The sequence below is a fragment of the Babylonia areolata genome, chromosome 9 (assembly GCF_041734735.1).
Source record: "Babylonia areolata isolate BAREFJ2019XMU chromosome 9, ASM4173473v1, whole genome shotgun sequence".
Lineage (NCBI taxonomy): Eukaryota > Metazoa > Mollusca > Gastropoda > Neogastropoda > Buccinidae > Babylonia > Babylonia areolata.
Window position 1 is genome coordinate 32135743 of NC_134884.1, and position 21697 is coordinate 32157439.

General features: G+C 39.0%; 1 protein-coding gene across 1 annotated transcript in view; it reads left to right on the forward strand.

The window, feature by feature from the left end:
- The window catches only part of LOC143285396 (piezo-type mechanosensitive ion channel component 1-like), a 213963-nt gene that overhangs the window by 153860 nt on the left and 38406 nt on the right, over window positions 1-21697 (forward strand). Inside the window, exons 33-38 of the mRNA XM_076592641.1 lie at window positions 641-712; window positions 4372-4423; window positions 8407-8564; window positions 11508-11648; window positions 16011-16096; window positions 20143-20214. Coding sequence (XP_076448756.1) covers window positions 641-712; window positions 4372-4423; window positions 8407-8564; window positions 11508-11648; window positions 16011-16096; window positions 20143-20214 — 581 coding nt within the window. The remainder of the gene's footprint in view (window positions 1-640; window positions 713-4371; window positions 4424-8406; window positions 8565-11507; window positions 11649-16010; window positions 16097-20142; window positions 20215-21697) is intronic.

Genomic DNA, 21697 nt, shown 5'->3' on the forward strand with positions numbered 1-21697 from the left:
TACATATATATATATATATATATATATATATATATATATATATATATTGTGAATCTGAGTGTTTGTGTGTGTGAGTGGACAGTGTATGGTGCTGCAGTGGTGGCAACATGGTGCATTCACAAGCTCGTTAGGATGAGTCGTGAGCCTGTGGATGCACTATTATTTTTTAAAATGGATGAATAGATATGTATTTTGTGTGTGAGTCTCAGTATGTGTGTGTGTATGTATGCATGAGAGGTGTCTTTATACTTGTATGTACATAGACTATTATGAGAGAGTGTTTTTAACAAAAATGTGTAATTATATCCAAAACATTTGATTGCTTTGCTCGTTTGAGAACAAGTGACTTTAGGGGGATGTGGGGGGGGATGTCAGTTGAGTGCCATTTTTCACCAACCTTTTCCAAAAGCTCCCAGATTTGCTAGTAAGTGTAATCCAGTGTGATGGCTAGTTTGATTGCTAGTGTTACAGACTGCTAGTAAGTATAAGCTGGCATGACCTTTTGAGACAGAAGTGCATGACCTCCCAGATTTGCTAGTAAGTATAAGGCAGTGTTACCACTGTCATGTGTGTTTGTGTGTGTGTGTGTAATGCTTTGCCCTTTCCCCTCTGACTATCCTCCCCTGCTTGTCTATGCTAGGTCATCAGCACTGCCATAGACGAGGGCACAGAGACTGCAGTAGACAAAGTGAGGGCCCAGGATGAACCGGAAGTAAGATCTTTATTCCTTGGGCACAGGGTAGGGGAGAGAACTTGTTGTTGAGAACACCTTTCTTTTTCTGCTCTTGTTCTCTCTCATGTGTTGTTTTGAGTTTTGAATTATTGTTCTTATTTTTTGTTTGTTTATTTCGGGTTTTTTGTTTTGTTTTTTGCCTAAAGCTGTTATTTTATGTCATGTGTTTTGTTTTGTCAAACTGGTATTTCATTAAAAACGAAAATGTCTTTGAATCTTTGCTAGATTTATATTTTTAAAAAAAGATAAATAAAATCAGAGGTACAAAATTTTCTGTTAATGTTGGCCAAATTCTTAACATTTACTTATGAAATAAGATGTACAAAAATATCTTTTAATTACACATACTTAACCGTGACCCACTAGTGCAGACTCCGGCAGGAGTCTGACATTCCTGTCCTGTGCAAACTACTATCTGCCTATGCGGAGAAAACGAAAGTAGCTACGGCCAATAACCTCCTGGAAGTAGGTTACCTCCCCTTTGCCCCCCTGACTAGCGCCCTCTTTTTCCGGCAGTCATCATGACTCCTGTTCCTGTGCTCTTCATACGGCTAAGTTTTTTCATATTTTCTGTCTCTCTGTCAATTCTCTGGCGTTCTTGTTTTTTGTCAAGTTATGTCTCCAACCAGGTCACATAATTATATAGTTTGATTGGGCGATCATGCTAAAATTAAGGCGCGATTGCAATCGATCCGCTGACACTCTGGGCCCTCTACTCCTGGCCCTCTCAACAACGCCAACCCGCCGCCACTTCCTCCACTCCCTCCGGTCGACTCCAGACCTCCACCACCTCCTACACCTCTGCTGGTGACTTCTAGAGGTTTGTTGCTTCACACTCAGGTCAGTGCTGCCTTTAATGCCATTTTTAACGATCCGCGAATGCACTCGATGCGATCCACGTTTTCTCGGCCCTGCCAGTCGGCAGTGCACGAGTCGACCTTCTCTGTCTCTTTACCCATACCGACAGTTGCACCAATGGAATTTGCCACAATCCCTTTGGGGAAACAACACCATATGCTTACTTTGGATCCGCACACTAGACTGGGCCCTATGTGTGATGCGTCGTGGTGGCGGCCGTGACATCGGATCACGCGACCCCCCACGCGGCATGCCTCGACCGTCTTGGATTCAATGGCGACCGAGGTGCGTAGGGATGCCCTCCCAATACGTAGGGAGGAAGGTGGACCACTAGGGAACACGCTCGCCCATATGCGTGCACCCTCCCCCTTGTCCAGAGTGCCCGATCCAAGGGAGGCAACCCCTGCTTCGGCACCCTTGCTGGTGACCGCCGCAATTATTTCCCTTGCACCGCCACTGCTCCTCGCCTACAATGTGGGTGTGTGCACGGTCCCACCAAGCTGTGCGGTGATGACCCCATCTGCCACACCGCCGGTTGCTGCTGTTTCCCATCCACTAATGGCGTCTCAGCAAGCTGCTCAACAAAACAACCAGCAGATCATCGCTAACTTGCTGCAGCAATTATGCACCACTCTGCTTCCCCATGCCACACCTTGCGCCTGCACCGCCCCTCGCCCACAGAGCAGATACGTGCATGGCCCATTGAACTTCGGCAGTGCTGCTTTCTTCTGCCCCATCGCCTAACTCTGCTGTTACCCAAACTAATATCGGCACTTCCACGTTGGAGTGCCTCTTGATAACTTGATCCTGCCACTTGGCAGTGCTCGGGCCGATCTTGTCTATCCCTTTATCCGTCAACACACAACAGCTGAACGTCGGTCCTCTCGCAGGAGCAATTTGCGAGGTTGGACCGCTTTTCAGCTACAGGGGGATGCACATCCCACAGCAAGCCGACGGACTTGCCACCCCCTCGTCCACGATGCCCATAACACTGGATTATGGCGCCGTCATGTCACATACCCCGACCGTCTCGCATCTGATGGTGACCGATTCGGGTAGGGACACCCAGGGCACTGAGGGACAATTACACAGCCGTGTCCCAGAGACACCAGGGACCTCAAGTCTCTTGTTGCCAAATGTCTGCCATTCTATGCATAGGCAACATGCCAGTGCTGTTTTTTGGCAGTGACCAAAAACAAAAAAAAAGTGTCGGGGGGAGCGCCCATCGCCTGTCAGCCCGCATGGAGGAGCTCTACAGATCTGGCTGTCACGCCTAAGGCAAGCCCAACATGGTGGCCTACCTCTGTCTTGTGCCACAGTTTCCTTCAAACACATATATCACTTCCACTATCGGCCCACAACCGATGTGGAATCATCAGATCAAACCACATGTGTACCTCCTTGCATTGACGCTCAACCGCGCTCAAGTGAGACAGTCCTATGGGGTACGTGTTTCCTTCCCTTCCTTTGATTCAAAGGGCTCTCAATAAAGTGTGGATTCAACACACTGACCCGATTTTCTTTGCGCTACATTTATCAGCACAGCTGTGGTCCACAGACCTCTCCCACAATACAGCTGCGGACCTCAGTCTTCTTTGCCCCCACCAATATCCTTAGGTGACACAGTACACTCTTCCTTCATCGAATTCTACTTGAGGGACATCTACCGCTTCAGGGACAATGGCTCAAGAGGCGTTGCCTCTGCGGTGGTTACACAACAGGCCATCGCAGCGCACTGGCGATAGAACAGACGAGCCCTCCCATCTTGTCGTGCCATTCTGCACTAGTGGGTCACGGTTAAGTATGTGTAATTAAAAGGAAATTTTCTATCTAAAATTACGTTTAAGTAACATATTTACCGTGACCCACATTTAAGACCCTCCCGTTCCTCCCCGCTTTCTGTTCTCCCTGCACACTGCACTGGTTGCGGCGATTTGCTGTGAAAAGAGGGCACTAGTCAGGGGGGCAAAGGAGAAGTAACCTACTTCCGGGATGTTATCGGCCGTAGCTACTTTCGTTTTCTCCACATAGGTGGATAGTAGTTTGCACAGGACAGGAATGTCAGACCCCTGCTGGAGTCTGCACTAGTGGGTCATGGTAAGTATGTTACTTAAACGTAATTTTAGATAGAAAATTTCCTTTAAATCTTGCTAAATTTCTTGAAATTTCTTGATAAAATCATAGTGGCAAGTTAATTTTGTAATTTATTTAAGATTTCTGTCATGTTTTGTTTGTTTGTTTGTTTGTTTGTCTTCTGTATGTGTGTATTTAGATTTTTTTCCCCCGTGAAATATGTCTTGAATGAATAACAGTATCTTTAGGTTGTTGGGGGATTTTTTTTTTTTTTTTCCAGTTATGATTCTCCAAAATGCTGTTAAAATGTTTTGTACATGTCCAGAGCTCTTCGATTTATTTTGCTGTCCGTGTGGGTATTTTTGATGGTGTGCATTGAATGAGGACACATTTCCTTGATTCTCTTTTATGAAAATTAGAAAAATCTAATATAAGATGAGCACAATACAAAAACATTTTAAAAAAAAAGTATCACATTGATGGAAGAAACAACAACAACAACAAAAATACACACACAAAAAAACAATATTCACACACACACACACACACACACACACACACACACACACACACACACACACACACACACACAGAAAAAAAGAGAGAAAGAGAATGGAAAGAGCAGTATACAGACAATGAAATCGATAACATTGACCTGCAGAGTTGAAGCTCACTGACTGACAATGAATGGTTGGTTTACTCTCCAGGGAGCAAGACCTGACATGAGCCCAGCAGAAGAGAAGGAAGGGGAGGACAGTGGTAAGGCACCCACACCATTGACTGAATGGACAGTCACACACATCACACACACACTCACACACACACACACACACTCTCTCTCTCTCTCTCTTTGGAGACAGAGTAAATGCTACTTGTATGCACACATTGGATGGAAACCAGATTACTGAAAAGTTTATGTGGAATAGTAATTTACATGGTACTTACACTCAGGCAATGAGTTCTGATGAAACACTACTAGTACTAGATCGTGCAACATATTTGATAGATTATGATTGTAATGCTGCATTGAACATGTTTAATGATTGCCTTAAGGTGCATGCAGAATGTATGAAAAAGAAAATTAATCTAACAATGCATGATAAACATAATGACTGGTATGATAGGGAATGCAGAGTAAGCAAGTTGAAAGCTAGAAGATTACTGAGGACTTTTAATCGTACCAAAGACAAAACTGATGGTGATGCCTACTGCATGGCAAGAAGAGAGTATAAAAATCTGATTAAAAGAAAAGAAAAGGAATATAATGATTTGTTACTTGATAAACTTATATGTGCAGTAAATAATCAAAGAGAATTTTGGGAAACTGTACATAAAATTTCATTTAAAAGAAAACGATTTAACGGTTGATGACTGGTTTAGACATTTCAAATGTTTACTTAAATTACAGACTTCTGCAAATGAAAGCTTTATAATTGAAGATGAAAATGATCAAAACCATAATGATAATAGTGTTGTGGACATTAGTTCCATGAACCGACCAATATCCAAAGAAGAAGTTTTACTTGTTATCAGAAATTTAAAAAATGGTAAAGCTGCAGGACCAGATGAAATTATCGGGGAAATGTTGAAATATGTTGGGGATGTAGTGGCTGATTTTTTCGTAAAGCTTTTCAGTGCATTATTTGATAAGGGTATTTTTCCAGAAAACTGGACAGATTCTGTTGTAATCCCTTTGTTTAAAAAGGGTGATTTAAATAACCCAAGTAATTACCGAGGTATCTCATTGTGTGATGTAAGTAGCAAAGTGTATAGTACGATTATAAATAACAGACTTCAAGAATTCATAAATGAGTATAATCTGACGGGTGAATATCAAGCAGGATTTAAAAGGGGTTATTCGACTGTTGATCATATGTTTACGTTGATGGCACTAGTTCAAAAACAATTCTCTTTTAATCGCAAATTATATGTTGCCTTTATTGACTTCGAAAAAGCATTTGACTCCATTGAGAGAAATTTATTGTGGCCTATTCTTTTGAAAAACGGTATCAGAGGTAAGATTTTTCGTTGTATTTATAGTATGTATACCAATGTTAAAACCAGAATTAGATGTGGTGCTAAGCTAACAGACTATATTAATTGTACCCGGGGTGTCAAACAAGGCGATGTCTGCAGTCCTGTTCTGTTTTCATTATTCATTAATGAATTAGCATTAGAAGTGATCAGAGAGGGTAGGCATGGTGCTATGTTTATGCCTAATTATTTTGAACTGTTTATATTATTATTAGCTGATGATGTTGCTTTATTATCAGAAACTATTATTGGTTTACAAACACAGCTTAATAGTCTATATCATGCAGCTTCAGCTCTACACTTGAAAGTAAACATGGATAAAAGTAATATCATTGTATTTAGGAAAGGGGGGTATTTAGCCGCTAGGGAAAGGTGGACATATAATGGTATTGTTATGCCAGTTATTAATGCATATAAATACTTAGGAATTTACTTCTCTACTAGACTGAGTTTTGTGGCAGCCTGTAACAATCTTTGTAGCAGAGCAAAAAATGCTCTATTATGCATATTGCAAAAGTTATCAAAGTTAAAATGTAATTCTTTAAATACTTATTTGAAATTATTTGACTCACAAATTCAACCAATAGTACAGTATGGTGCTGAGATATGGGGACTTGACAGAGCAGCATTTAATTGTGAAAAGGTTCATTTATTTGCATTAAAAAGATATTTGGGTGTAGAAACACGAACACCTAATGATTTTGTATATGGAGAAACAAACAGGTATCCTATTTATATAAATTCAGTTATGAAGTGCATTAAATACTGGCTAAAATTAGTAAGAATGCATGAGTCTAGATTACCTCACAAAGCCTACAAAATGTTATTCGATCTTGATGCACGTGGTAAAACAAACTGGGCTACTAACATACGTTCTAAGTTGTGCATGTTTGGTTTTGGTTATGTATGGCTTAACCAAGGTGTGGAAGGGATTGATGAGTTTCTTCGGGTTTTCAAGGAAAGGTTAATTCTGTGTAGATGGCAAGAATGGGACTTTCATGTAAAAAATAGTGAAAGATTTAATGTTTACAGAACTTTTTGTACTATACCTGATATCAAAACATATTTACTAATGAATCTAGATAGATATTTAAGGTATACAATGACAAGATTCAGACTGGGCATTTCCGATATTGCTGAACATAGTTATCGTTATAGAATGCAGAACGAGGCTGACTTATTATGTCCACTTTGCCAGATGAAGAAAGAAAATGAGGTGCATTTTGTTCTGTCCTGCCCTGTCTTGTATAATTTAAGAGTACAGTACATACCATTGAAATATTTTAAGTTCCCAAGTCAGTTTAGACTGTCGTTACTTATGGCATCAGCGCATGAACAAACTATTAGAAACCTATCAATTTATCTGTATAAATCGTTTAAGCTCCGAGCTGTTCTTATGTCTTAGTGTATCCAGTAACGACTACATACGGACGATGTGTATAACGTAACTGAGTGTCATTAGCTACGCATGTAAGAGTTATCATTTAGCGTATATCATATATCATTTAAGTGTATAAATGTCATTTGAATACAATATGTTTCATGATGTGTATTATGTATTACTAAGGTGAGGACATAAATATTACTTAAAATTAAGGTATGTTATATTTATGTTATTTGAACGAATGTCATTTTTCAATGCACGATGCAATGTTTATGAAGAAATTGTGACACCCTTTCATAAGGGGCAATGGCCTATAAATGAATAAACCATTCATTCATTCATTCATTCTCTCTCTCTCTTTATTTGTCTGTCAGTGTCCATGTAATAGTTCAATACCATCAGTAAATATTTAAAACAAAGTAAAGCTCAGCAAGAAAAATCACTTTTAAATTACACATACTTAACCGTGACCCAAAATTTCCTTTATTATCTGTAAGGGAGTCGATCTACTACAAGCATGTAATCAGCTGTAGCTACTTTCGTTTTCTCAGCATAGGTTGGTAGTAGTTTGCACAGGACAGGAATTGTACCCTTGCTGGAGTCTGCACCAGTTGGTCATGGTAAGTATGTTAGATTAACATACTTTTTGGAAGAGAATTTCCTTTGTCATCTGTTTTAAATGTATCAAGACACAGTAAAATAGAAATGTAGCTGTCTTCAAGTGGTTACGGAGAGGGATATCAAGAGAGAGAGAGGAGACCAAAACTGAGTACACTGGTAAATCATTTTAATGAACAGAGACTGGGGAAGAAAGAGACTAAAAGTGGGTACAATGGCAGATCATTGTAACTGGAAAAGACGGAGGAGAAAGGGACCAAAACTGAACACACTGGTAGTCGATTTTAATCAGAAAAGACAGGAGGAAAGAAACCAAAAACTAAGCACAGCAAGGAAGGAGAGAAACCAGAAACTTGAGTACACTGTTAGATCGTTTTAATTGAATGAGAAATGGGAGAAAAGGCCAAAACTGAGAACACAGATTCAGCCATTTTAATGGAATCCCAGCAGTCGAAAAGGCAATTGACACAAGACATGTGTATGTCTTTTACGTGTATGTTTCAGTGTCCATGTTGCCCGCTTCACAGCCATATAGTGTCGATCATGCCCTTCATATGGGTGTCATGTGCTGTTTGTCTGCTTTTTTTTCTTTTCCTTTTTGCTTTCAGTAATTGTAGGATAAAGATTTAAGAGAAGGGGGAATCGTAATTTTAGGAAAAAATTTCCTTTCTCTTGACGGATTCTTTCCTCATCCCAATATTCCCAGTTGCTGACAAGGCCAAGACTTGGGGGAACTTTTTCGCAACGCTCATCGGCAGCATTGCTGACTGGCTGATCAGCCTGTGCAACTCGATCTCCCGCAACTACCGCCTGGTGGCCGAGAAACTGGAAGGGGAGCTTCGCACAGAGAAGGAGAAGATCAAGGTGAGAGAATGAGGAAATGTTTGTCGTCCACGTAGTGTCGTTTATGCCCTTCGTATGGGTGTTGTCATATATGCTGTCGGTCTGCTGCTTTTCCAAAATTTTTTTTACTTTTTGCTTTCAGCAGTTGTTTTGTAAGACGAAGGTGTTAGGGAAAGGGGGGAATGTCTGTCCATGTATCGTCAGTTATGCCCTTTGCATAGGTTTTGTCATATGTGCTGTTTGTTTTGGTTTTTTCTTCTTTTTTGGGCGGGGGGGGGGGGGCTTCCAGTAGATTTTTTTTTTTAAATCTGAAGCAGATTGTATTGCCATATGAAAAGATTACAAGCATACAGAGAAATAAACTGATCAAAGTTACTGCTTGAAAATAAGTAATATTGCCGTCTGTAAAGATAGCTGTGTGAAAGAATGAACGGCCCAAAACTATTGCATGAAGTAGTTTGAACTGTACCTGCTTTTAATTTTGATAATAAAAAAAGTATATATATTGCGTGCCAGACTGATATTCTTGTCATAAACAACATTGTTTTGTAGGATTATATCCAGTATGTGTATAAAAGGGTAAGTACAATGTCATGTGTGTTAGTTTACTTTTTGAAACGTTGAACAAAGCAACTTTGCCTGTCACTTTGATCTGTGTGAAAGAAACAGAAGAGTTGGAGGAGACCAGTGATAAATTTTATTTATACAGACAACCAAAAGAAAAAAGGGGTTGTGGGGTGAAGTAAAGCAGAAACAAACAAGTACACACAAAAAGATCACTATAATGATAATGTGCAAGTGTAAAGCCATTAGATAAAGAAACAATGAGTATATATATGTGCATTTATGCCTGTGTCATGTATAAGGTACGGAATTAAGAAAAGATGATATTAAGAAAGTATGTAACTAACATGGGGATTTTACCTGATCTCCCAGGTCAACATGTGTGCAGACCTGCTGGTGTCTCATTCCCTCCCCTTTTTCATGTGTACACAAATGCTGATGATCAAATACACCATGTTAAAGATCCCATCAGCATTAGGTGGTGTATGGAAACATGAACATACCCAGCATGCACACGCCTGAAAATGGAATGTGGTGGAAACCGTCATACATTTATAAACGCTCTCATAGACACCAATGAAGGTTGGAGCTACAGTCCATGAATGCAGATGAAGAAGTGGTAGAAATAACTGTGAATGGTGCTCAACTCTGGTTCCCCCATAAGGGACATACAATTTTTTAAGACAGCCATGCTGTACATTTATCAGTTGTATTTTTGGGGCTGGTTTTCTTTGTTTTTGTTTGTTTTGTTGGTGGTGTTTTTTTGTGGTTTTTTTTTTAAAGGTTATGTTTGTGTTTTGAATGCATCTAGCCATGTTTTTTTTTATATGCTTTATTGTCTGCATGGCATATTAATGTCATGCACTCAGTTTCGCTTCACTTTTTATCTTATTGAAAAAAAAAGGGTTTTGCATGGCTTATATTCTTTTCTTTTTTTTCTCTTTACAGGAATATTTTTGTTTGTGTTTTGCTTTGTCGACAGGGTTGATTGGTTTCTTGTTTGTTGGACTTAGATTGATGTGTTTTTGCTTCTTTTATTTGCCAGGGAAACCCAACAAAAAGTAAATTTTATCCAAAGTATGTGTATGTTTGTGTGTGTGTGTGTGTGTGTGTGTGTTTCAAAAGCTGACATGTGGTATGAATATATCTGTTTTTGCTGTAGTAATATCAAATGTTCTTTTTGCTTTTTTTTTTTGCTTTTTTTTTTTTTGCTTTTTTGTGCAGAATTTATTTTTCATTTTCGAGACAGCAGAATTCAAAATGGATGTGTGAGTGTTTTTTCATGGTGCTTTTTTTTTTTTTTTTTTTTTTTTTTTTACTCAAGGTCAGTGACTCAAGTTGTCACAGTGCATTTCTGTTCTGTATTTCATGGGGTTGGAAACATTATTAAAAAAAATGGTTAACAGATCTTTTACTGTTTCTTCTACAGTGTTTTAAAATCTGTTGAACTTTTGTTGTTGTTGTTCATGGGAAATAAAGAAGAGAGAAAGAAAACTGTGCAATGGATAGCTGTTGTATGCAATTCATGGCTTTGTGATTTTCAAGATTGTTTCAAAACAAGACATTAGTTTTGACCAAACTCATTTTGCTCTTCTTTTTTGGAGGGTTGGTTGGAGGGGGGGACACTTTAACGCAATTTTAAAATCTTACATTTAACCCTGTTTCAACATTTACAGAAGAAGTTATATTAATGATAACATATTTGCATTAAAAGGAAAAAAAGCATCTGAAATAGCAGCGATGGAAGAAAAGCACTGTTGTTTCTTCATTTGCAGAAGAAGTTGTATTAATGACAGCACTTTCATATAAAAAGAAAAGCATCACTGCCTTCAGAAATAGCAGTGATGGAAGAAAAACACTTGAGTGATAACCCTTCAGTCTGAAGCCCACATAGTTTTTACATTCTTTCTTTTTGTCTCTGGACGTTACACTTTGAATGATTTCCCACTTTGTCAGATCTCTGCTGTCAGCTCTTTCAAGAGTAGCCTTAAAAACCTACCTCTGTTTAAAATAGCTCCTCCCTCCACACTCTCTGTCTGCCCACAGTTTTCCTAGCCTTTTATGTACACACATTTATAAGTTTTGCCTTCCATTCCTATGTTTCAGAGTTACGCATGCATATGAAAGTTTGGTTGTGAAAGTGCTTTGATTTGTAACCACATCAGCACAACTTAAACACATTTATAATGCATTGTGCTTACACCCCTGCTGTCGTGTGGCTTAGACATGTAAAATAATTCGTACAGCAGTGAGCTGCCATCCACGATTTGCTGTAATTTCTTTTTTCTTGTGTGATATGTGAACTGATACATACAGCAGTGAGCTGTCATCCACAATTGGCTTTAATTCTTTTTTTTTTCTTCTTTCTGGTTGTGTCTGGGGGTGGGGTGGGGAGCTCAGTCGAGGCACAAACCCCGAACCTTGACCCCAGTTGAGTTGAGCTCTTTAGAACATAGCAGCGGGGGTGGTGGTGATGACCGCGGCAGTACGAGTAATCCCACGTTCTTGGGCACCGATGAGCCGGAGGTGACCAGAGAGGAGGTACTGGGTGTCATTGGCACCCTTCAAGTCATATTGTAACCCTGTATATATATATATATATATATATGTATGTATGCAGAAACATGTATCCACCATGTTTATCATCCAGAATATACCCGGTTGCTGCTTTGTGAGGCTGGCCCTAATAACATAATCCACTTTTCCTTTTCTTTTTTTTTTTCTTCTTTTATTTGGTTGTTATCTCTCCCCCCCTCTCCCTCCCCACACCCCCACCTTAACCCCACTCCCACCACCATCCACCAACCCATTTTTCCCTGCACGCAACATTTGTTGGACAAAATGGTATTTGGAGCCAGAGTGCTGTTGATTTTGAGGGTTTTTTTCATATGCACATTTTTTTTTTTTTCCAGCAAGGTTCTGAAATGGTGCAGGGTTTTCTATGGGTTTTTTTTTTTTTTGGGGGGGGGGGGTGTTGGTTTTTTTTTTGTAAGGCTTCTGCTGTTTCCCTTCCCTTCCCTTATTTTCTTACCTTATACTTTATGCAGCAAGTGTGGACTGATTTCGTGTCATGTGCTGGAACTACACGCAGTGCCCAGCTATAGTTTTAACTGGTTGATGTTGTACAAGGATAGTCAGAAAAAACTTCAGTCAGGTTGTGTTGTGTTGTGTTGTGTTAAAATGTTTGTGTGCTGTAGTTGTCTTTTGTGTGTCTTGTCTTAGTTTGATGCTTGTTTTTAACAGCATGTTATTGGTGAAATTTGTTAAAAAGCAATCTACTCTTTTGGTTTTGTTGTTGTTGTTGGGGGGGTGGGGGTGGGGCGTAATTCAGTTGAAAAATTCTGTGTTATTGACAACTTCTTTGATATAGACATGTGCAATAATTATTGCGAAAGTTGTCATTGAGAACTTCCTTGATTCGTAATGTCCGTTAGTAAACAAAAAAATAATCATTGAAAACCTTGATTGGCAATGTCCATTAATTACTCAGAAGTAATCAGTGAAAACCTCTTCGATTGTAATTATCCACTTAATTAACTCAGAAATAATCAATAAAAACCTCCGATTGTAATTGTCCACTAGTCAGTGCCAAAGTCATAATTGAAAACCTTACTGATTGGTAATGTCCATTCATTAACACAGAAATAATCACTGAAAACCTTAATTGGCTATGTCTATTAGTTAACTTGCAAATAATCATTGAAAACCATCTTGATTGGCAGTGTGTGTTAAACAACACAAGATTGGTAATGATATCTTGTAAACTGTAGCATTGTGGTTGTCATTGCATTATTTTTTTGTGTCATTGTATAATGTAAGTTGATGCAAGGATGTGAATTGCTGATTTGTGGATTAACCACTTGACTACTGAACCTTGGTGTTGTGAGGCAAGTGCAGGTTGCATCTGAGGTGCAGTTAGTACACGCACACACACACACACACACACACACACACACACACACACACACACACACACACTCTGTCTCTCTCTCTCTCTCACAGACACACACTCTCACACAGACACATACGCGCGCGCGCACACACACACACACACACACACACACACACACACTCAAAAACATAATTCTCAAAGCATTGTCCTTTTTACCAAGGAGGGTATGGACAAGGAAGACAGGTTTTGAATATTGGAGGACCTTCCATTTGCTAGAATTAGTTCACACACTGCGGTTTCCTGTTGTTCATAACTTCCGACAGGGGAGGGAGTGTGGATAGATCTTGAGGCATCACAGAGTAGAATAGTTTTCTCCCTTTAACACTTTATGTGGCTCTTCAGCTTTCGGGAAGCCTTTGGATTGGAGTCTTTGGTCCTCCCGTATCACAGCATTTAGAACTCAGTGGTTTGTTATTTGTGTGAGGTGTTCTAAACTGTATTTTGTGCTAACTTTGATTCCAAGAATGTTCCCTGACAAATGTTTTAACTGCATTGACAGTGAAGTCGTAAAACAACTAGTATAGTTCTTACTGTTTTTGATTTTGTGTGTGTGTGTGTTTTGTGCTATTGTGACTGACATTTTTTTTGTATGGTTATTTCATTTTCTTGATCATGTTAAACATATTTAATGTAATTATTTTCATTAGCAAGAACAAGACAGATTTTAAATAAAATTTTAATGTTCATTTTCTGATTTGTTTCACAGACTTTAATGTATATTTACTGAATTGATTTGTATCACTTACAGCATGTTAATGCTGCTTAGTTTTTAAATCTGTGTTGCTGTTGTTGTTTTGTGTGTGGTGTGTGTGTGTTTTGTTGTTGTTGTTGTTGTTGTTGTGTGTGTGTGTGTGTGTGTGTGTGTTTTCTGTACTTGGTCATAGTTTTCTTCATTTGCAAACAATTCAGATGTTCTTATGGTAGAGTTCTCTGCTGGGAAAGCTTCTATGATTGATCGGGATTTGATTCTCATGGGTGACCAATTAGATTGCTAGAAATGTTCCCACCTCTGTACCTACCTTCCCATCTCCACCTCTAGTTATTTTTGGGGGGTTTTGTTTGTTTTTTGTTTGTTTGTTTTATTTTAATTTTTATCTGTATCAGATGCACATAGATAGGGTGGGGAAAGAGAAGAGGCCCATGCCTTTTTTTTCGGTGGTTGATCAAGATTTGCTTCAAAAGTCAAGGGCGCAGGGTTTCTATACAACCTTTGACTCACAAATGATGAGGGATTTCACAGGAGTGTACACAAAAGAGCGTGCAATAAATGGTGTCATGCTTATGAACAGGTGAACTATATCTGAAGCCTGATTTCAGGCACTGTCAAGGTAATTTACCTGAAGAAAAATGGCTCTGAAAGAAGAAGGTAGTTGTGTTGATGTTGATGAACACTAGCTCGAGTGTAGTTGATAAGGTTTGTTACTAGTACTTATACTTGCTGTTAAATCAAAATGAAATCTCCAGGCAAAGGTTTGGATCTGACCAACGTCCATGGTATCACACCTCTCTCAGGATTTATCACTTTTTTTTATTTTTATAAATTTGTCTTCCATATGTCTGTCTCTTCTAATCTTTGTTGTTGGTTTTCTTTGTGAACACACACACACACACACACACACACACACACCAACGCACGCACTTACACAGTTGCACCGAAAACAAAACACATAGCATATAAACTCTCTGTCTCTGTCTCTGTGTTTCTATGAGGCATACGACCACACTTTCTCCCCATCCTCACCCCTCTTTCACCACACACACAGACTCACACGCATGTGCTCTTTCAGTCACGCATGCACATACATGCACACACATACACACATGGGTGCACACACACACATGCACACGTACACACACACACACACATATGCACACGCACACATGCACACACACACACGCACAACCATTATCAAACCAACATTGAATACCAATAATTGAATACACTTTTAATGAAACATCTAAATAGCATGTGTGTGTACACATGTGTGTGTGTTGTGTTGCGTATGTGAAGGAAGATTAAAAGTAAATTTTTCATGTCAGAGTTTCTCTACTTTCATGATGTTATGTTTTTCTCTCCTGCAGAAAAAATCACATTCTGTTCTTCATGTTTGTGTTGACAATGAAACAAAACAAAACAACAAGAAACGAACCAAAAATGTCTGTCTTTCATCTGTGCATGCTGTGTATTTCCTTCTTGTGCAGAGAGAGAAGGAAGGTGGCAGTTTTTGTCATCGGTTAAAAGCAAAACAAAAAAAAACAAACTTGCCTCTCATATGTGCATGCTGCCGTGTATCTGCCCTCTGCACAGAGATAGAAGATGGCAGTCTGCATCACTGATCAATCAGTCCATTCGACCTTAGAAGAGTTTACAGCTTCGGCAAGTTCCCCTTGCAATATTGATGCGTTAAAAAAAAAGAAAAAAAAAAGAAGGAAATTAAGAAAATACGCTGAAACTTACTGGGTGGGTGTTTGTTTTTCCTTCCAAGTTCACAAGAAGTTGGGGACACAGTTGAGAATGCTGTAGAAGTTAGCTCCCCTTGCTTGCTGTTTGCGCATGCAAGGACAGAACACCATTTAATAAAAAAAATAAAATGAATTTTGATGCCAGGGCAGTACTAGGCGTGCAGTGATGAACGAGTTGGAAAAACAAACCGAACAAAACGAACAAACAAAAACGAAGAAAGAAAGAATGCCAAATGGAGAAAGTTTATGAAAAATGTGGGTTGTAAACTTTCTCCATTTGGTGGTGTTGTGTTTTTTTGTGGTTTTTTTTGTTGTTGTTGTTTTACTCAGCAGTCGTTTTTCATTTTAAAGAAAGATTGTGTCTCTCAATCATTGTTTTTGCTGTGTGTTGTGGAAAATAAAGAAAAGAAGAAGAAAAAACAAACATAGAAACGAAAAATGTCTCTCAGTCGTTGCACATGATGTGTGGTGTTGATGTCCCCGTGCAGAGAGAGAAGATGACCCAGCCAGTGGCCCTGGAGAGAAGCTGGAGCAGCATGGATCCAGATGGTACTGGAGCCACCATACCTTCACCGTGAGTCAGGGCCTGGGGGGAGGGGGGTAGAGAGGGTGGGGTGGGGGGGGGGGGTGTTATTGTTTTGTTTTGTTAACTTCTTTTGTTTTCGCTTTTATTCAAACCATGCATCTGTTGCATTCTTGGTAGAAACTGTGATAGCGTGAGTCATGGGCAGGGGGGTGGGTGGAGGGGGGCGGTGGAGGGGGTGGGTGAGAGTGATGTTTTGTTAACTTGTTTTGTTTTGTTGTTTGTTTTTAAAGTGTGCATCTATTGAATTCTTGATGGTACCTGTGATAGAGTGAGTCACTGGCAGGGGGGTTGGGGTTTTATTGTTTTGTTAACTTTTGTTTGTTGTTTGTTTTTAAACCATGCATCTATTGCATTCTTGATAGTACTTGTGATTTAATGGTGTTTTTTTTTGTTTGGTTGGTTGGTTGGTGGTGGTTTTTTCTTCAAGCCACGCATTAGTTCCAATACTTGTGTGATAATTTACCATCTTTCAGGGTGGTTTTTTTTGTTTTTGTTTTTTTTTTGTTTTTGTTTTTGTTTTTTGTTGTTTTTCTTTTTTCACTTTTGAGCTTTCAGATCCTGCTTCTTTTATGTTCTTTGTGTGTATGTGTGTGTGTGTTTAATGTTTGCGATTTATGTATGTGTGTGTGTGCTGTTGATGGAGGAGAGGAAAAAAGAACCTCATAAGATGTGTGAGACTGAGGGTTTTTTTTTCCAGTGTATTCATTTATTTTATTACATTTATTCTGAAGAGGCGTGCACATGTGCGTGTGTGCGTGTATATATTTGCATGCATGTGTACATTCCCATATGCGTGATGATGTATCCATGTAGCCTTGAGTGACTTTCTCTCATGTATGTCTTGTGTTTTCCATTGTGTTTGCTGTCTGCATATATATATGTGTGTGTGTGTGTGTGTGTGTAAACAAGCATCTTAACGTGTGGGGGTGTGTTTGTGCATGCACAGACAAAAGTCTTATCAGTTTCCTTGAGAGGGAATTGGATTTTATCCAACAAGTGTTTTGACTGGGTTTTGCTCATGATGAACTGCTAAAGCTGTTGTCTCTGTTTCTTCCCTTGCTCTTCCATGCATGTGGTGAGTTCCTGCTAAGGTCTTCGTTGTCAGCAGATTCGGGGGGTAACTTAAGTTGGAGGGTCATGGTGGTGGTCCCCATTCTGGAAGGTTGCGCTGGCTAACTCACTTAGTTTTGGGAGGGGGGGAGGGGTGTGTGTGTGTGTGTGTGGGGGGGGGGGGTGCAGCAAGAGGTTGTCTTGCTTCACTATTAAGCTGGATGCTACACGAAAGTAAAAAAAACCCACAAAAACCCAAAAAAAAACCAAAAACACCAGCTCGCTCTATCACACAGTGAAAGAGGCATGTTTTGAAATATGTATTTTAAAAGACACTGTATCATATGAAGAAGCATTATAAAATGGCGGACCCAGTGCTAGAAACATATCATCTAGCATGTGGATGAGAGGACAGCAAGAAAAACAACAACAAAAAAAAAATTGTTTTTTTTTTGTTATTGAGTGTGTTGAGGTAATCCGTTGCTTGGGAGTATGTTTTTGTGTGTGTTTGTTTTTTTTACAAATTTTTTAATACACATCATCCATGTATTTCCATGCATGTTTTGTGTGTGTGTGTCAGCATGCAAGTGTGTACTCTGTACTACAGTGTACTACTGCATAACGTGTGCTGATGTGGATACTTGTGGTGGGATGGTGCTGATTGCGAATATTGCCATAATACCTGTTTTGAGTTCATCCCATGTCATTAAAAAAAAAAAATCCAAAAAATTACTTTCCACTTCAGACAAACACTTGTTACCCAAATGTATTATGCTTCTTAATTGATGATATAACCAGATACTCTGCAACCTAACAGCAAGAGAAATGATCTTACCCATGTAAATCTCATTCAACTGAAGTGAATTTTCCTTGACTCTGCGTTTGCAATGGTGACAGTCAGAAAATATAGGAAAAATGAATTAATCCCAGGGGGTTTTGTGGTCCCTGTGTGGACTTTTGGTCACTTGCTGGATACTGTGGATGTTGGTGAGAAATGGGTCACACAGAAGGCTTTCTTTTGGCTGTTCTGGAGCTTGTATAGATGAATAAGTGAAAAAGGGGGGATGGGGGGTGGAGTATTTCACACCCTGTTGCTTGTTTGCAGCCTAGTTAGGTCCCAGATGAAGCAGGCTTGGGTTTGAGCCAAGAAAGATATATATATATAACAAGAGAGGCAAGGCCTTCAAGACTCACTTGTGATACACTTTAAATAAAACAACTAATCGTTTTATTATAAAGCTTCAGGTTATTAAAAAAAAATAAAAGAATTAAAAAAAAAAAAAGTCCTGAAGGCAGATTCGAACCCCGTCTGTTCGGTTGAAAAGAAACTGTCTTACCCAGTACACTATTGTGGCTTCTTAACTGACGTTCAAAAATTTAACATTTAAACATGCTTTTTTAAGGGCGATAAATCGATTGCAGTATTCGCAGTGAGAACACTGTTTAAATCATATTATTCTGGTGTATCTTGGGCATTCAAAAAATCTTTAAGGGCAATTAAAAATTCTTTTTAAGTCTGCGGTAAAGGAGACATGACTATCACTGCAATCACACTGCAACATTTAGCCGTTTTCCTTGGATCTAGGTAGATGTACAAGTTTTGGTACACCCACCAGGAATGTATGACACGGTTGATTCAGTTTCTCTTTTATGTTCATTCTAGTCTTATAGTTTTACAGTTGATATGAAAATTGAGTATTTTGTTAAACTAATAACATGTAGAGCCAAGTACAAGTACTTCTAAACGCCGTATGAAGTGAAAAGGACTTCATTTTGAGAAAAGTCAACACTGGAAATTTTTACGTTTCATCAAGGGTATTAACTCTCATGGTTTATTATTTTTAACTGTGAATTCTGACTGATTTTGTTGATATCCTTCTCCAACTTTCCATCACATGTTATCGTGTATTGTCGATTGAATATAGGATTGAACGGGCAGGTCAACAACTTGAAACAAAATGGTGTCCTTTGCGTTCACAAGGAATATGAGCATGCGCTTTGAATATATATGAATATGTGTACACAATTGATTTTTGCCCATGACCTTCAGGGTTCAACCAATAGATCTATAAAGTCCACTTGTAGTATTGATTTTAGTATTTTCCGAAAAAGACCACTTGGGCGAATGAACATAGTGAAAGCCCTGTACACTGAGAGTAAAACACACAAGCTTTTTATGTATTGAGTATAATTTCAAAATGTAATGTTTAAGATGAGAAAGATCAGTTTAAAGCAAATTAACCCCCCTAGCATTAATTACAGATTAATTTCCTTTTTTTTTTTTTTTTACTATCTGCTGCAAAGACATGCACCAGAAATACAACTTCCATGCTTAGCAAAAGAAGTTCCTGTTTGAACAAAAAAATGATGAAAATGACTGCTCTTGATGCTGTGTCAGAATATCAGATCAAAGTGCCAAGTTTAGAGAATAAAAAAAAAATATATATATATAACAGTAAATTCAGTTTGCATATAATTGGGCTTCTTTTTTCATTTTATTGTGCCCATCCCAGAGGTGCAATATTGTTTTAAACAAGATGACTAGAAAGAAGTGAATTTTTCCTATTTTTATGCCAAATTTGGTGTCAACCGACAAAGTATTTGCAGAGAAAATGTCAATGTTAAAGTTTACCACGGACACACAGACACACACACACACACACAGACAAACAAACACCGGGATAAAACATAGACTCACTTTGTCACACAAGTGAGTTGTTTTTTTAATTAAAAGAGGATGATTTTGTTTAAAATTTTTTTAAACACAACAAAAAACAGACCTGTTTGATACTTACGCATATGTGCATATTTGTGTGGATCTGTGCATGCATGTGTGAACGCGTGTGCGTTTGTGCGCATGCCCATGTGTGTATGTGTTCGTATGTATGGATGTATGTGTGTGTGCATGTGTGTGTGTGTGTTTGTGTTTGTGTGTGTTTGTGTGTGTGTGTGTGTGCATGTTGCATGGTGTGTACTCCCTGCAGCCCCGATGACCTGGTTGAGGTGACAGTGGAGCCCAGTCATCCCGGTGCCCTGGAGTCAAGGAGCTCTGAGAGGTAATGAACAACTGCGCTGAGAGCTCTCCTGAACCACCCACACCCTCACCCTCCCCACACCCTCCCCCTCCCCTCCTCCCCCCCCTACCCCCCTCTTTAAATTTTTTATATATTTTTTTTTATAACCTTCCTCTAAAAGTTTACAGTGGAACATGTGTATGAATACTTAATGCCTTGGTACTGAACTGACAATCGCTACATTTTTTTCATGCAAAACGCTGTGGAATGTGTGCATGAATACTGATTCTGGGGTACTGAATTGACATTTTTCATGCAAGCACAGTGGAATCTGTGCACGGATACCGATGCCTTGGTACTGAATTAACGATCGCTAAACATTTTTCGTGCAAACACTGTGGAACGTGTGCCGATATATTGGTACTGTACTAATGGTCGCTGCATTTTTTCATGCAAAAGCAGTGGAACGTGTTCATGAATACTGATACCTTGGTACTGTCTTGTTGATCGAGATATTTGTCATGCAAACACTGACTTTAAAAATGTGTGCCTGAATACAGATACCTTGGTACTATTTTGACAAGCACTACTTTATTAATGCAAACACTGACTTGAAAAAAGGGATTGTGTGCATGAATACAGATGCAGTTAGATGATCACTATGTATTCAAAGCAAACACAGAAACTGGAACATGAATACACATACCTTGTTACTGTTTAAAGGATCACTACAGTTCATAATGCTAACACAGACTCGGAAAAATGGAGCATGGGCATTAAGTCTTTCACCCTAAGTTTCTTTGTGAAAAACACTCCCCAGAGCCAAATAGTTTAGATTCAGCGCTCTCAGTGACACAGTTTGGTTCATGTCAAAACAACACATTGGACTAGTTCACTTTAAACTTGGTCAAGGGTTGGAAGTTAATCATTGTTCTGCTGTGTAGGAAACCACAGCTGTCAAGCTTTGTTACAATGTGATAAATGGCCCTTTTAACATGACCCTTTGGACTAAAGTCATCTATGGCGGCGAACTGTGGTCAGCTAAAGATGCCTGTGGTGGTGAAGGAGTTAATACATCTACGTTCTTGCTGTTTAGACAGTCATTATATCTTCAGTACAAACTCTGACTGAAATAGTGGAATATTTGCATGAATACAGATATGCCCAGATGATCACTACATTTTTAATGCAAACACTTAACGTAAAAACAGTAACATATGCAGGGTGACTGACTTAAAAAAAAAAAAAAAGTGGATGCCAGCATAAATACAGATACATCTACATGACAGCTACATCTTAAATGAAAATGTGACTTGAAAAAGGGCACATGCATGAATACAATGCCATGTTATAGTTTAGAAGATCACTAAATTTTTAATTTGAACGCTGACTTTATGAAGTGCATGAATACAGATACATTTAGATGACCACTACATTTATGACGTAAACACTAATTTAAAAACTGGAATGTGTGCATGAATACCTTTTGTACTGTACAATTACATCTTTTCTTCTTCTTTTTTTT